At 65.4% G+C, this 14,629-nt stretch overlaps 1 protein-coding gene across 3 annotated transcripts; it reads right to left on the reverse strand.

Moving 5' to 3' along the window:
• Positions 1–1,881: 1,881 nt before the first annotated feature.
• MLC1 (modulator of VRAC current 1) lies at positions 1,882–13,703 on the reverse strand. 3 transcript variants are annotated; one of them, XM_084879952.1, is made up of 12 exons: positions 13,583–13,703; positions 12,970–13,286; positions 11,883–11,972; positions 10,800–10,853; positions 10,362–10,463; positions 8,381–8,476; positions 8,019–8,096; positions 6,834–6,950; positions 6,609–6,665; positions 6,121–6,243; positions 4,221–4,346; positions 1,882–3,020 (listed from the first exon to the last, which is right to left on the reverse strand). In XM_084879952.1, exons 2-12 carry the CDS (start codon positions 13,144–13,146, stop codon positions 2,946–2,948), a joined length of 1,095 nt encoding a protein of 364 aa, XP_084736078.1. In that variant the 5' UTR covers positions 13,147–13,286; positions 13,583–13,703; the 3' UTR covers positions 1,882–2,945. The 3 variants fall into 3 exon arrangements, with proteins under 3 accessions (XP_084736078.1, XP_084736080.1, XP_084736079.1); XM_084879954.1 differs by having other exon boundaries at positions 12,970–13,150; positions 13,583–13,684; XM_084879953.1 differs by having other exon boundaries at positions 12,970–13,150; positions 13,545–13,664.
• Between the last annotated feature and the right edge of the window lie 926 nt (positions 13,704–14,629).

Here is a 14,629-nt window from a genome sequence, read left to right on the forward strand (position 1 = left end):
GGGCAGGAGGGGGGTGGGGGAAGGCTTAGAATGCGGTGGGGTGTGGGGCTGGAATTCTACCGGGAGGGCGGGTCAGGGGCTCCTCGCTGGGGCGGGGCGGAGCCTCCTGTCTGGGGCCTGCAGGCCGGGCCGTGGGGAGGCCGCGCTCACCCGGGGGTGGTCCGGATGCCCGCTCCCCGCCCCCGCAGCCCGCCACCAGCGCCCCGCGGTCGCCCGGCGGCGTGCATTGCGCAGAGGAGGGCCGCGGGCGGCGGGGCCGCGGGCGCGCGGGGCGGAGGCCGGTGCGGGGCGTGGGGTTGCGCGGGCGCGCGGGCGGCGTTGAGCGCGGGGCGCGGCGGCGGTGCTGGCGGCGCGCGGAGCCGCAGGAGGGGGAGGCCCGGCGGGGCCTGCCGGGCTCGGGGCTTCGGTCCGCGGGGCTGCGGGGGCTGGCGGCGGGGCGGGGGCCGGGGCCGCGGGCGGTGCGCGCCATGGAGGCTCGGGCGGAAGGTCCGCGAGTGACCTCGCCGCCCGCCCGGGTCCTGCGGTCCCAGCAGCGCGCTGCGGGGGTCACACTGGCGCCCCGCGGTCAGAGCCCCAAGTCACAAAGACCTGAGGGTCACAAGCGGTCCCGCCCCGGGACCGGGCGCCTGGCGGGCTCCGCCCCCGCGACCCCGGCCCCGCCCAGGCCTCTGGCCTTCGCCAGGGTCCCGGGCCGGCTGGGCGCACAGCGTCCCCCTGGGGATGAGCGCGGGGAGCTGCGCGCTGGGGTGGGTTGGGGCGAGGGGGGCGAGGCGGCCCCATCCCGCAGAGGCGTCCTCGCTCCCAGGGTCCCCCCACCTCTCTGCCCCTCCCTCCCCCAGTGCCCACGTGGTGACTTTCTTGGTTTGGTCTGACCTCTTCATTTTGGCAAACCGAGGGCCGCCTCCACTTGGAAGTGTGTGCGGGGCTGGTAGTTGGGGGCGGTGGGACCCTGGCCTCTGCCCTGGGCTCTCACCACTCCCTCCTGGCCTCGGGGTCACAGAATAAATGGAAGGCGGCGCCAGTCCATCGCTGTCCTGGGTCTGCGCTCAGCTCTCCCCCGGACCTGCAGGGATCAATGGGCCACAGGCCACAGCTATCGCTCCGGCAGCATTCACTAAATGAAAGAAAATGTAAATTGACAGAATTTTAACATTTTCAAACCCACATGTCGGGATTTCTCAAGTTCTCTCTGAACTCAAGTACAAGCCGGCAGGAAGCCCACGGGTGCCCAGTTCCGGCTCTAAGCCCCCTGGGCCCCCAAGAAGACCTGGGCATTGCCTGGGGTGTCCCTTGGGTCCTGTGCCTGTCTAGGGGCGTCCCCACCTGCCGCCCCCTGGGAGCTGCAGGGAGGGAGGTGGCTGGCGGCCCTATGTGTGAGCAGGGAGAGCCGCTGGCGGAGGCTTTGCCAGCCTGGCCCCTCACCCGCTGCCGCGCCTCTGGAGCCCCAAGGACAGCAGGAGGGGTGCGGGGTAGCCGCTGTGATGGTCCTCGGCCACATGCTCACCTGCCAGGTGTCAGTGCAGCTCCTCCGTCTGATCATCTTGGCAGCTGGCCACGTGCTCAGAAGGGAGCAAGCAGGGAAGACCCTGTCCCCTCACCAGGTCCGCACCGTCTCTCTCCCCCCACCACCACCACCACCCCAGCCCTCATCTCCAGGGCAACTGGTTCTTTGGTTCCCTGGCCCCGGCCTCTCCACCAGCCCTGGGACACGGGAGCCTGAGCCTCCCAGCATGGCCTGCCCTCCCCTCCTGGACTGATGGACACGGCCTGGGAGCGACGTGCTGGCCTGGACACAGTCCCCCACAGATGTGCTCTCAGCTCGTGGTGCCATGTCAGTTACTCTGGGGATTCAGGCGGCCTCGACAGACACACACAGACTGCTTCTGGCCCAGGATTTTAATCAAAGCAAATGTTATTCTCACACCCACACTGCCTGCAGCACGGCAGGTGGACGGCGACAGACGGAGACCCCAGCCCAGGCCAGACCTCAGGTGAGTGAGGACCGAGACAAACTACTTATTAGGAGGTGTGAGAACTGCGGGGCAGTGAGGGCAGCGGCCTGGCCGGGGGAGTGGGGCCCTCAGGTCAGGAGGGAGGGGCGCGGCCTGGCCCAGGTCACCGAGGCTAATGGCAGCCGGAGACGTGACCCAGTCAGTTTTCAAAGCCTTCAGTGTGCCCCCAGCAGTCACTGACCGCACAGTGAACAGGCCATCTCCAGGTGGCTGACCAGGGGCTCAGGAGCTGGAAAGAGGGGTGACACGTGCCAGCAAGTGCCCACGTGGACCAGTGCCCTGAGCAGTCAGGCCCTTCTGCAGCGGCTGGCCGGTGGAGGGCAGCAGTGGGCGGTGGACAGCCATGGAGAAGTGTGGGCTCTGGGCACAGGACAGAGCAACAGCATGGGGCAGAGGCTCAGTCAGGAGAGAAAGACCAAGACAGGCTGAGCCAGTGGCCTGCCATCTGCACACAGTAGGTGCTCAACAAAAACAGGGCAGGAGCCCAGCTGGGGTGGCTCAGTGGTTGAGCATTGACCTATGGACCAGGACATGGTTCAGTCAGGATACATGCCAGGTTGTGGCTCCATCCTCAGTGTGGGGGATACAGGAGGCAGCTGATCAATAGTTGTCTCTCATCATGGATGTTTCTCTCTCTCTCTCCCCCTCCCTTCCTCTCTGAAACCAATAAAAATGTATTTTTTTTTAAACCACCAAAAAACGGGCAAGAGCCAGGTGAGGTACCGGAGGTGGGAAGCAGGCAGCAGGTACAGTGCCCAGAACTGCACTGACCAGTGCCCACGTCCAGCCCCACACGAGCCCTCCTTGCCCGCACCGAGCTGCCTGCCAATCAGAATGGTCAACCTGTGGGAAACAGACACTGCAGCTGGCCGCCCCCGGGGAAGGGGTCAGAGGAGCAGCTCGGGGTCACAGCGCCGGGCAGGTCTCGGGGCCTCACTGGGCCATCTGCACCACCACGGCTCTCCAGGCGCGCTCCTTGTCGAACTCCCTGGGGGGGCTCCTGGGCACCTGCGAGGAGATGGCTCGGGTCATCGCGGGCAGCTGGGCACGGAAGGCAGTGGCAGGCCTGACCGCCCTCAGCCGGGAACCGGAGGAGACCCAGCCCTCTGTGCCCCCGGCTGCCCCAGCCACCACAGGAACCACAGAGCCTGGGCTCGGGTGAGCTCTCCCTGTGGCCACATGCTGGCTCTGGGGGTGGCCAGGGTCCCAAGGCCTCTTCCTGCGGTTCTCGGAGTGGCTGGCCCCTGGTGGAGCCACATCTGTAAACAGTAGGCACTCGATGAGTACTGGCTGACGGGAACGATACACACAGTGCAGGTGTAAATGGGACCTTCAGCCCTTCCTGGGGGCAGGAGATGCCCCCCACAGAGCGGGTCTGGACCTGGCCAGGGACTCTGATGCCACTGGCCGGGGCCTGGCACCATGGAGGGAAGATGCTCCAGGCAGCGGTCCCCCCAAAAGATCTACAGAAACAGGGGCAGCTGCGGGCGGCTCACAAGTCCTCCCCCAATGCTAGACCCTGGTGTCCAAACAGGACCAGCTCCATCGCCCATACAGCGAGGGGCAGAGCCGTCCCCACAGCGCGGCCACACCAGGTACAAGGACAGCGGGTCTGAGGCTCTGAGGCGTGTGGTGGAAGGATGGAGGTCACCGCTGAGGATGGGCTGGGCAGGAGCCGGTCCCAGGAAGACCAGGAGCAGCTTGGTGGGGACACACGTCAGGGCATGCTGAGCACAGGATGTGAGGCGTGAGGGGCCGGGGGTGGCGCCTCCAGTGCACCCGGGGCCGCAGGACCCTGCTCAGGGCATCGTGCACCTGGGGTGGGGTACCGGTGAAGCGGGGTTGGGTGGGCCCCTCAGCCCGTCAGGTGTGGGGACATGAGGGGGTCTGGGCGGAGTCTGGGAGGTCTGAGCTGAGCCTGGCAGAGTGGCTGGTGAGCAGCGCCAGCCGGAGGTGGTGACGCCACAGGCCTGCCAGGAGCGTGGCCCCTCCCACAGAACCACACCCCAGAGGTGGGAGGGACGGGGTGACCTCGTGAACCTGGCATGTTTACAGGTGTAAAACCATTCAGTCGGGAACACTTCTTTCAGGACAGACTTGTGTTTGCCTGGCTGGCTTTAAAAATCGCCTATTTCTCTTGTTGCAAATGTTTGTGGGGTCTTGAAAGAGGCGGCGAGGGCAGGTGTCACCTGCGGGGCTGGGACTCACCTCTGCGGGGCGCTCCTGCGGGCGGGCCCCCGTGAAGCGGACACACTGGACCACGGTGGCCGTGTGCAGACTCGCCTGCAGCACCAGCTCCAGCAGCAGTAGCAGCAGCAGCACGTCGTAGGATTGCTGGTGGGAAAGTGTGAGCAGCTGGGCCACGCCCCCGCCAGGCCCTCAGCCCCTCTGTGACCCCCGACCCCGACCCACTGGCCAAGGAGACCACTGGGGGAACCTAATCAGAGGACGCTGGATGCTCAAAGCCATTTGCCACACGCAGGCGCCAAGGCAAGGACCCGCGATCTCACTGCACACACTGCTCAGGTGCCTTCCCACAACCCAGGGCCGATGCCACTGTCTGGCAAGAAGCCTCTATTGGTTGAAGATGGTGGTGGGCAGTGGGCTGCTGCTTGGTGGCTGCTGTTAGCAATGGCCGCTGTGACGGCAATGGCCGCTGTGTCTATGCAGCTGCCTTGAAAAACTGTTTTGTCTGCTGGTTCCTTGACAGCAATAGCTGCTTCTTCTCAATAAAGCCTGCCACATGCCTAGACTGTGCAGGGCTTCTCCACCAAACACTGGGGTGCGGGGACCTGTGCCCACAGCCGGCGAGCAGGGTTGAGGAGGAAGTCCCCCCACAGCCTCCGGCCAGCTTCCTAGGTGCCATGGGGACAGGCCCCGGGGCCAACCCCCCTGAGCTGGTACCTCAGTGACGGAAGCAGGAACCTTCTGCCCAAAGCAGCGGAGGACTCGGCTCTGCTCCGGGTTTAACAAGCACAAAGGGCCCAGGCGGCCGGTCAGTCTTCCTGTCCCCCCACAACTGCACATATAGCAAGGGGGCCTCGAGCCCTGCCCGGCCACGCCCACAGGGGCCTCTTAAGAGCATCTGGAGAAGTGGCGGCCCAGCGAGGTCCCCACAGCTGTCCCTCGTGACCAGGGACCGCGCAACGCACAGACTGAGGATGGAGGAGACAGGGACGAGAGCCACCCAGTGCGGGCGCCGGGCCGTTCAGGAGAAGCAGCGCTGCCACGGAAGCCCCTGGGAAAGACGGGGTCCCTCTCCGCTCGCCCAGGTAAACCAGGGCACAGCACTCGCCGTTCTAATTACAGCTTAACCCCCAGGAGCAATGCAGGAGACGTCAGTAAGTTTAACCACACGGGACAGACCAAAACGCGCGCACGCAGGAATCACGGCACAAGGAGCCGAGGCCACGGCTCGGGATGTCAGCCACCAGAGACACCGCGGGTCAGAGGTCACAGGAAGGAAAGGCAGACGCTGCCAGCCCCTCACCTGATTCAGAACAGGGGACAGCTGTCCTGCCACAGCTGTCAGGACAAGGGGACCCCTCACCAGGGGGGGCTAACGGCACAGATGCCTCTCTGGCCCGGCAGGTGCGCCCTGCGGAGGGTCTGCAGTGACAGGACCAGAGCAGCCCGGCCCTCCCTGGGGAGCAGTGGTGACTGGGTCACGGGATTGCACGCGTGTAAAAAGGAGACAGAACACGTGGTCCCCCAGTCGGAGGAAAGGCAGGAGAAACGGTTCGGTCAGAAGAACAAAGAACCAGGTGTGCACATGTGACAGCCGACTTCAGAGCCATGCACATGCTCCATGGATTCAAAGACACGGTCAGCGGGGAGAGCACCACACCTCAAGGCGGAACATAGAGGAGCCGAGCCGTAAGCGAGCGTGTGGCACCAACAGACGGGCCTTTCCCGCCCGGGGCCTGAGCGGAGGGCAGAGCCGGCTCGGGGCTCAGAGGGGCTCGGAGGGACACGGTGTGCGCCAGACACGGACCATCCCCCGGGGAAGCGAGTGGGAGCCGCCGCCCGCCCGCCCCTCCGACAGGGAGCCCAAAGCCCTGTCCCAGAGACACTGCTGGCACGCGCACGGTTCCGGGGAGACACGCACCTGGAGGGCCGGCGGGTAGTCTGCAAACACCTCCACGACGCGCCTCACGCTCAAGGTCAGGTAGCCCGCGGCCGTGAAGAGCAGCGGCGCCGTGAGGCTGCAGATGGCGATCAGCACCTCCACCTGGGGAGCAGGCGGCGTGGGGCCCGTCAGCCTGAGCCGCCCGGGTCCAAGCATCCGTGTGTCTGCTCCCCGTGCAGCTCCTGCTAACGGGTCCGGCCAGGCCGCGAATCCCAAGTGCACCACGGTCGGGAGTTTCCTCCACGTGGGTACCACTCTGTTCGCAGGTGAGGTCGCATCATGGCCGCCAGCCTCCTGCTGCCGCCGAGACCTGCCCCGCACCCGTTCCCACACGGACAGCGGACAGCGAGGCCGCAGTCGCTACCTGACAGACACGGGATGAGGCGAGGCTGGGCTCCCCCTGCCCCTGCACCCCCCCCACCCCCACCCCAGGACAGCCCCACCACCCACAGCCTAGTCCCACCTACCAGACACCTGCTGGGACACTCAGCCGTCACATGACTGGCAATGGCGCTTGGGAAACACTGAGAAAGAAGAGGAAAGGAAGTCATCGGAGGGCTAGGCACGGAGCCGGCTCCCAGCCATGCCCTCCTGCCCTGCGTTCGACAGGAGCCTCGGTGTGGCCAGCAGCAGGCCGGCAGCGCTAGGCCCCGTTGCCGTGACAGCGAGGAGGGCCGGCTGGCTGTACTCACGGCCACTAGGATCCAGAAGAAGGTCACCGCCAGGTGCGGGCTCGCGACGGCCTCGTGCACGTTCAGCGTGATGACCCCGCCCAGCACGGCAGACACGCCAGCAACCACCTCGATGACCTGTGGGGGACAGTGGAGGCAGGGTCCCCAGAACACGCGTGTCCCTGATGTGGCAGGCAGGGTGTGGGGGCCAAAGAGCTTGGGGCAAAGGAGCGACACCGTCCAAAGTGTGAGGATGACCTCCCCAGAGAGCGGACACGCACCCTCTTACCGAGGTCAGCGGGGAAGGAAGGCGCCCCCACCCCACGGTGGGCACAGGACAGGCGGACACACGTGTCCGCAGGCGCCTCCAGGGAGTGGCTCAGCTCAGAAGGCCCCGAGGACACACACAAATGAAGTGGTCGCTCACAGACCAGCAGTGAGTAGGGAGCCAGGCAGACAGCAGCCAGACATGGATACTCACGGATCTTATGGCAAAACCACCCGTGACGGACTGCTCTGTGATTACGGGAAAGCAGCTCCCAGGAGCGATCTAACCTCGCCGTAAACAAACCTAACCCCTCCCGCCCACACTGCAGTCACAGAGAGAAGCCCAGCACACAAACTCCACGTGGGAGGCGAGCAGCCTTGTTACGGGACAAGCAGAGACTTAGCCCTGGCCGGTGTGGCTCAGTGGATAGAGCATCGGCCTGCGGACTAAAGGGTCCCTGGTTCGATCCCCGGTCAGGGTACAAGCCTGAGTTACAGGCTCCATTCCCAATAGGGGGCCTGCAGGAGGCAGCAATCAATGATTCTCCTCATCATTGATGTTTCTCTCTCTCTCCCCTTTCCCTTCCTCTCTGAAATCAATAAAAAATATACATTTTAAAAAGACTTAAAGTGAAATGAGAGAGTGGGCATGTCATGTGCCTCTAACCAGGGCCTGTGAGAGTGACAGCGCCAGGGACAGCAGGTGTCAGCCAGGACTGTGTGCCTCACTCACCCCCACATCTGGAGCTGCCTGCACCCCACCTGCACCCACACCCCACCCGCACCCGCATTGACATCCATCATCCACACCTGGCAGCTTACGATGAGGTGCCTTGGCACCAACCACATGGACATAGCGCAGGCCATGCGCTGACGTCTGTCCAGCCCGCCCTGCCCTCCCCCATAAAGCGGCCGGAGCAGGAGGACGGACGTCCTTACGGAGTAGGCCTTCAGCACCCGCACAGGGAGTGCCACGCTGTGCAGCACGCTGGCGCTGTCGGAGCTGGAGCTGGAGCCCTGGAGAGAAAGCCAGCTGACCTGCCTGCACCCCGTACCGCCCCCTTTCCCTCCCCACACTCCTTCCCCCACCCCCTACCCCCAGCTCCGGCTAGTGACCACCAGGTGTGAGCAGCTCGGATTAGCATCTTTCTCACACGTGGGGAAATGTTCCTGTCCCTGCAGCATTTTCCATAGACAGACTGGTCTCTCCACGTGCTCTGGGGAGGTCAGCACAACCCCGCCCTCCACACGCCTGCACACGGCCCGCACATGGCCCCGCACGTCTGCCCATGGCTGCCCACCTTCTGGCGGGACGCCTCGCTGACCCGCGCGGAGACGATGACCGTGGCCGCCATGAGCAGCTCCAGCAGCAGCAGCAGGATCAGGTTGAAGTTGATCTGCAGGGTTGAGGGGGCGGGAGGGGGTGGGAGGAAGCTGTGACCTGGATGGACCCGGGGCAGGTGGGGTGCCGCCCATGGCTGATCCAGCTCTGGCCCCTGTTCCACCTTCCCTGCTGCCGGGCCCTCCAGGGTCCTTGCTCTAAAGCACATGTGTCAAACACAAGGCCCTCGGGCCAAATCCAGCCCGCCAGGCCTTGCAATGTGGCCCGCACCACGCTGTCATCACTGCACTCCGCTGTCAGTTTATGACTGTTCAGTAAACCATTCGGCCCGCGATTTAGGCTGGATTTTAGGTTTTGGCCCCTTCTCTGATTGAGTTCGACACCCCTACTCTAAAGAGAGGAGCACCCCCGGCTGATGTCTCAGTGGTTATAGCCTCGGCCCATGGACCAAAGGGGCTTGAGTTCGATTCCCGGTCAAGGGCTCGTGCCTGGGTTGCAGGCTCCCTCTGTGGGGGAGGCAGCCAGGGGTGTGTCCCCTCTCCTCCTCCCTCTCCCCTCTCGGAAAGCCATGGGGGCGGAAGCCTCAGGTGAGGACTTGGAAGTGACGATAGTTACAGAGGGAACGACGTTCATACCGAACCTGTGCATGCTGCCCGTGGCTTTGCTGCCAAAACCGGGGACACGGCTCTGGGCGCTACCCCTTCCTGGCCGTGCTGGCAGTTACACGCACCTGCCTCTGTGCTAGCGTTCACAGGCATGTCCTAAACACGTCAACGTCACGTCCATTAGCATTCAGAGCCGCTCACTAAAAATGTCAGCTTGTGCACCAATGGGCCAGCCCAGGGCCTGCCCGCCTCTACTCTGGGGGCTCCACCCACCGGCCCTCATTACCTGGGGCCAGAACCCCAACAGCCAGGGCAGCCCCTGTGCCCAGAACCCCAACACTTCACACAGCCGTCCTCAGCCCGCCCCTGCCCGCTCCTCCCTGAGCTCCGTACCCAGGCCCTGCTCCCCGCACCCCCATTCCTGCTCCCTGCCCTGCTCCCCTCAACAGGTGTGGCCTCCTGGCCCCCACGGCCCCTCCTCTTGGGAGCTGTGAGCACAAACATGTCTCGGTGGCCGGTGTCCCAACCTGGCCTTCCCTCCCTGAACGATGGCGAACCCACATCTCAAACCCAACGCCATCCGTGCGCTTGCTCTGCAGAACCCGCATCAAAGCACAGCCGGTCCGCCCATGCTGCTAGGGCATCTGGGGAACTGGCTGGCGGTCCCAGGCAATCCGTCCAGACCAGGCTGTGCCTTCTGACAACATGGGCCTGGAGGTGGTGCTGAGGGGGCGCCTCGTAAAGAACCAGCGGGCAGGCTCCCATGGCACCTGGTGCAGCCGCAGCAGCCCTGCGTCACCAAGCAGCCAACCGCCTCCCGGGAGACGGCGCGGCCGGCGGCGTCCCTGTGGGCGTGAGCGGCTCAGCCTTCCTGGGGCCGCCCCAGGCTCTCCAGGGGCCGACGCCGGCGGCCATGGCGCCCAGAGCAGGCGGCTTCAGGGGAGGGCGCCCTGGTGGGTCCTCGTGTCTGAGAACCGTCTGGGCTCTGGGATGAGGATGACAGCTCTTCCTGTTCTCAGAGGCCCTCACCACCAACGCGTCACAGACGTGATGAGACCAGGTGTCCCCCCAGGTGTATACGCACTGATGACTGTTAATTCCAGCGGGGGAGCTGCCCGCTGCTGAGTGTGTGCACATTCTGGGGACACACCCTGCACCACTGTGCTCCCCTCAATGGCTACGGACCGTGTGAAGGGCTCTAAAACAGCATCAATAAGTCTACCCGCTGAGTCAAAACACGTGACAGACAGTTCTCTCCCTCAGAAGGATAAACTCCCCCACAGAGACTGCCACAGGGAGGAGCGGGAGCGGTGGCCGCGTGGCCCAGGGACTCACGTCGATGGCGGACGGGTTCAGGACCAGTTTGCACCCGAACCAGATCAGACACGTCGTGGTGATAGCAAACGTGGAAACAAACAGCAACTGGAAGTTGGGGATCTGAAAGAGAGGCCGGGGCCTGTCTCCTTCCAACAACATTAACCCTGACCCAGGTCCCTCGTGGAGCCCCACGGCCTCAGTTCCCCGGCAGAGGGTGGGAGGGCACAGGACGCCCTGCACGGGGGCATGGGCTGCTGTGGGCAGTGAGGTGCATCCCACCCAGGCACACGTGTGTATACAGCACACACACACACACACACACACACACACGGGAGCATACATGTATGCACGCATATGTGCGTGCACACATGTGCCTGTCTGCCCACAGGGCTGGCCCCTTTCGCAGCCAGGCCGGGCGGCTGCCCAGGGCACAGAGGCTGGGAGAGCTGGACTCACCACGGCGGCGTTTCTCCGGGACACCGCGAGGCTCACCACGGCGGCGGGGATGCACTGGAAGAGAGCAGAGCCCGTGAGTGGCCCTGCCACGGGCCAGGCCCCGAGAGGCCCAGAGTCTGCGAGTGGCTGTTCTGAAAAGGACATGTGTGACGCTGTTCCCAGTGGACACTCGGAGGCTGGAGGCAATCCCTGCGGAGACCAGGCTTCGCTCACGTAGGCAATTACCCAAAGGGGCCGCACCGTGTGCAGGGCGTGGAACTCAGGAGCCCGAGCCCCAGGCGTTCTTGTCGGGGCCCCACCGTGACCCTCACAGGAGCAAAGGAGAAGGGAAGAAGGCAAATGTGGAGCATCGGGGGGGGGGGGGGTGGAGGGGACACAGAGGGGAACAGGGGGCCTCAGGGCCATGCCAGGAGCTGCTCTTGGGGGTGACGGACCTGCGGCGCTGCCTTGGGTGCAGCACTAACTGAGGGGCAGGGTCTTTGGGGCCGCAGCTGTGGTTGGATGGGGTGGGGGCTGGGCCACTGAGGGCCGAGGGGGAGCCCTTGGGACCCCACGACCCGTCACCTGAGGGGGAAGGGCACCGCCAAGATCTACGCCGGGACCCCCAGCCTAGGCTGGCGCTGCCCTGAGGCCATCAGGGTCAGAGGTCAGGTCACTGTGGCCCCAACAAGGGCTGCTCCCGTGGTGAGGACAAAGGTCACCTGGAAGGTTCTCCCTGGAGAGGCAGGGTGGGCAGGTGGGTCAGCGCTTTGTCCTGAGGCAGCAGGGGCCACCGGGCAGGAGGGAGGGAAGCTGTGCTGTGGCTTCAGGCGTTGGAGGAGGGGCCGGCCCACCCGCGGCCTGCAGCGCGGCACAGCTGGGAGGCGTGGGGCAGCCCGAGGCCCTGAGGGCCGGCTCCGAAGCCAGAGACCGGGGAGCTGCTTCCAGCCCAGGAGCACCGAGGGGCTCAGCCTCGCTCATCGGTCGTTTTCAAACGCTCTGAACCCGGAGCAAAGCCCCGAGGAGGGTCCCTGAGCCGAGGCCCAGCACACGTCCCGGAGCACAAACCCGAGCTTCGGTCCAGGACGCCGGGGCGCTGCTTACCGCGCCCGCCGCGCAGCGCAGGTAGTCCATCTCGGAGGGAAACACGTTCCCCAGGTACAGCGAGCAGCCCGAGGTCACCAGCAGGCAGCCCTGCAACACAGCCGCGCCTCAGGGGAGTGCCTGCCGACGCCTCACGGCACCTGATCCCGGGACCCGCTGCCGGAGGACAGCCACGGCCCACCCTGCCGGCGCCAGCCCCGGGCTTCAGCGTTCCTTTGGGGACGAAGGAGGGGCCGTCAAAACTTAAGGCAAGAAATGAAGCCTCTCCCAGAAAACGCCCTCCCCCCTCCAGGGGCAATTTCGGGCCTCAGGACCCTCTCCTGGGGCCCAGGCGAAGCCCCTCCAGCTCAGGGCCAGAGATGGGACTCGCTGCAGAGGGTTAGGCTGCAGGGCAGGGGTCAGTGTGAAAGGTCACTCAGGCCCACGGTGACGGCAGTGCTGGGGCCTGGGGCAGAGGAGAGCACGGCCACACCTCAGGGAGGTGGGGCGGCCAGGGCAGGGGCTGGGGCGCAGCTCCGAGTGCAGGGCCACAGGAGCGGAGGGAGGGGGAGCTTCCTCAGTGCCCTGTGGGGGGTCTGATCTCCGTGGGATGGGTCCTGGCTGGGGGGAGGGCGAGCAGAACTATCGGGGTGCTGGCCGGGGGGCGGAGGCCCAGGGTTCCCAGGTGACTAGGCGTCTGAAAGTGAACGTCCCCTCAAGTGTTTGGTCTCCCGCTCCCCGCCCCGGCCTGACTCCCAGCTCCCTGCTGGCTCCGATCCTTGGCCCCAGGCCTGCTCTGACACCATAGCCCTGCCTCCCACCAGGGGACATGTCCCTAGTCACTCTGCCAGAGGCTCCCCCCACCCTGCAGGGTGACTATAGAGGGTCCCGGAGGCCGCCCCAGAGCCATGCATGACCCTGCGGACAGACAGGTGGGCCTGGGCTGTCCCAGCTGAGGCAGGACCCAGAGCAGCCAGAGCCCAGTGGCCAGGGGAGCAGGGGCCAGAGACGGGGTGAACGGAGGACAGTGTTCGGAGAGCACAGCCCACGGGGCTCTCTGGAGCCGGATGAGGGAGCGGTGCCTCGTGGCCCTGGGGCGGCGACTCACCCCCATCAGCACAGAGAAGATCCACGTCTTGTGGCTGAAGCAGGGCGGCAGCCTGGACGACAGCTGCAGGTCGCCGGCCTTGGGGTCCGCGTAGCCCTCGGCGTCCGGCCTGCCGCGCTCCAGGGTGGCCATGCGGTCGTAGCCGAGCTCCTCCCGGCAGGACTCCTCCCGCGGCATGGCGCTGGGGACAGACCGGCCTCGTCAGTGCCGCCCGAGCTGTGCCGGCACGCTGCCCACTCTGCTCCTCGCCGTCGCTCTGGAAACGCTCCGGTTAAAGAGTTCCCAGGGGGAGGGCCGCTCACAGTGAGGCCGTGAACCTGAACAAGAGGCCCGCCTGCTTCCTCACTCAGCCCGACAGTCGCTCCGAGCCCCTTCCCGGCAGAGCGAACCCGCCGCTGGGTGCGGGCGGGTGCCGGGCTGGGGTGCCGCCAACCGGCCCCCGGCCCGCCTTCCTCCAACCCCCACGTCCCAGGAAGCCCTGGCTCCTCCACGGCCTCCAGTTACTCAAGGTGGTAACTGAGCCATCACCCCCCCACCATACACACACACACACACACACACACACACAGGCACACGTCAGGTCCCGTGCGTCCGTCTGACCGTCCGTGCTCACCTCCCTGGGTGGGTGGCGCTGGTGTCCGTGTGGGGGGCTCGCTGCTGCCCAGTCATCCTGCCGGGGCTCCCAGCAGCGACTATTCAGGGGGAACAAAAGCCCGGCAGCTCGGCGCGGGGGCCGGGAGCAGGAGCGCCTGGTCCTGAATGTCAATGAGGGGAAGCCGTGACCTGGGAGGTTCGGTGGTTGTGTAACCGCCGGCCTTGCCAGGGCCTGAATTCGCTCCCGGAAACGGAGGCCCGCTCGGTCCCACGCAGCACAGGGAGGGCGTGGGCGCCGGGTGGGGGTCGGGGGCGACTCGGAAGAAGTGCACCCGAGGGGGGTCCCCGGCAGGAGCTCTGTCTTGGAGACACTTGTTATTCCGGGCACCCTTTTCCCAGCCCCTGCCATCCTGAGGAAACCTACACAAGGGCACGCACACGCAAACACACACGCACACGCATGCACACGTCTGCTCGCAGCCTGGCCGGGAGGCCCTGCCCTGCGGGGACTCTGGCCGGCCCGGCCCGCAGGCAGCCCCGGAGTCCCCGTGGGCACCCTCTCCTCCTGCTCCAGGACACGTCTCCCCCCAGGATGCTGGCGCCGGCGTCACAGCGGCAGGGTCTGTGTGTCCACGGTGAGCTCAGGCTCCCTGAACACAGGCTCTGCACACGCAGACCCATGGGAGATCCCCATCATGGGGTGCTCTGTTGTCTCAGTGGGTTTTTTAAAATGTTTTTATTGCTTTCAGAGAGGAAAGGAGCGAGAGACACAAACAACCATTATGAGAGAGCACCATGGATCGGCTGCCTCCTGCATGCCCCCCACTGGGGATCGAGCCCGCAACCTGGGAATGGAACCGGGACCTCCAGGTTCACAGGCCGGCACTTTGATGATGAGGTTGAGACTTCTGTTGGGCAGCCGAGAGCATCTGCTGGAGAGCTGAGCAGAGGAGTCCAGGATCCGGGGATGTTTTTCCCACTGAATTTTAGAAGCCGAGCGAGCGGAGCAGCCACGTGAGACACACACACACACACACACACACACACACACAAACGCTCGGCCAGG

This window comes from Pipistrellus hanaki (genome assembly GCF_964339955.1).
Source record: "Pipistrellus hanaki genome assembly, chromosome: 3".
Classification (NCBI taxonomy): Eukaryota; Metazoa; Chordata; class Mammalia; order Chiroptera; family Vespertilionidae; genus Pipistrellus; species Pipistrellus hanaki.

Excerpts from the sequence above, each read along its gene's own strand:
- MLC1 (XM_084879954.1), bottom strand. The coding sequence starts at position 13,638 with ATGACTGGGCAGCAGCGAGCCCCCCACACGGACACCAGCGCCACCCAC. Across the intron at positions 8,477-10,361 it reads TGAACCCGTCCGCCATCGAC|ATCAACTTCAACCTGATCCT; the intron begins GTGAGTCCCTGG and ends TCAACCCTGCAG. Across the intron at positions 6,244-6,608 it reads AGTGTCCCAGCAGGTGTCTG|GTGGAGGTGCTGATCGCCAT; the intron begins GTAGGTGGGACT and ends CCTGCTCCCCAG.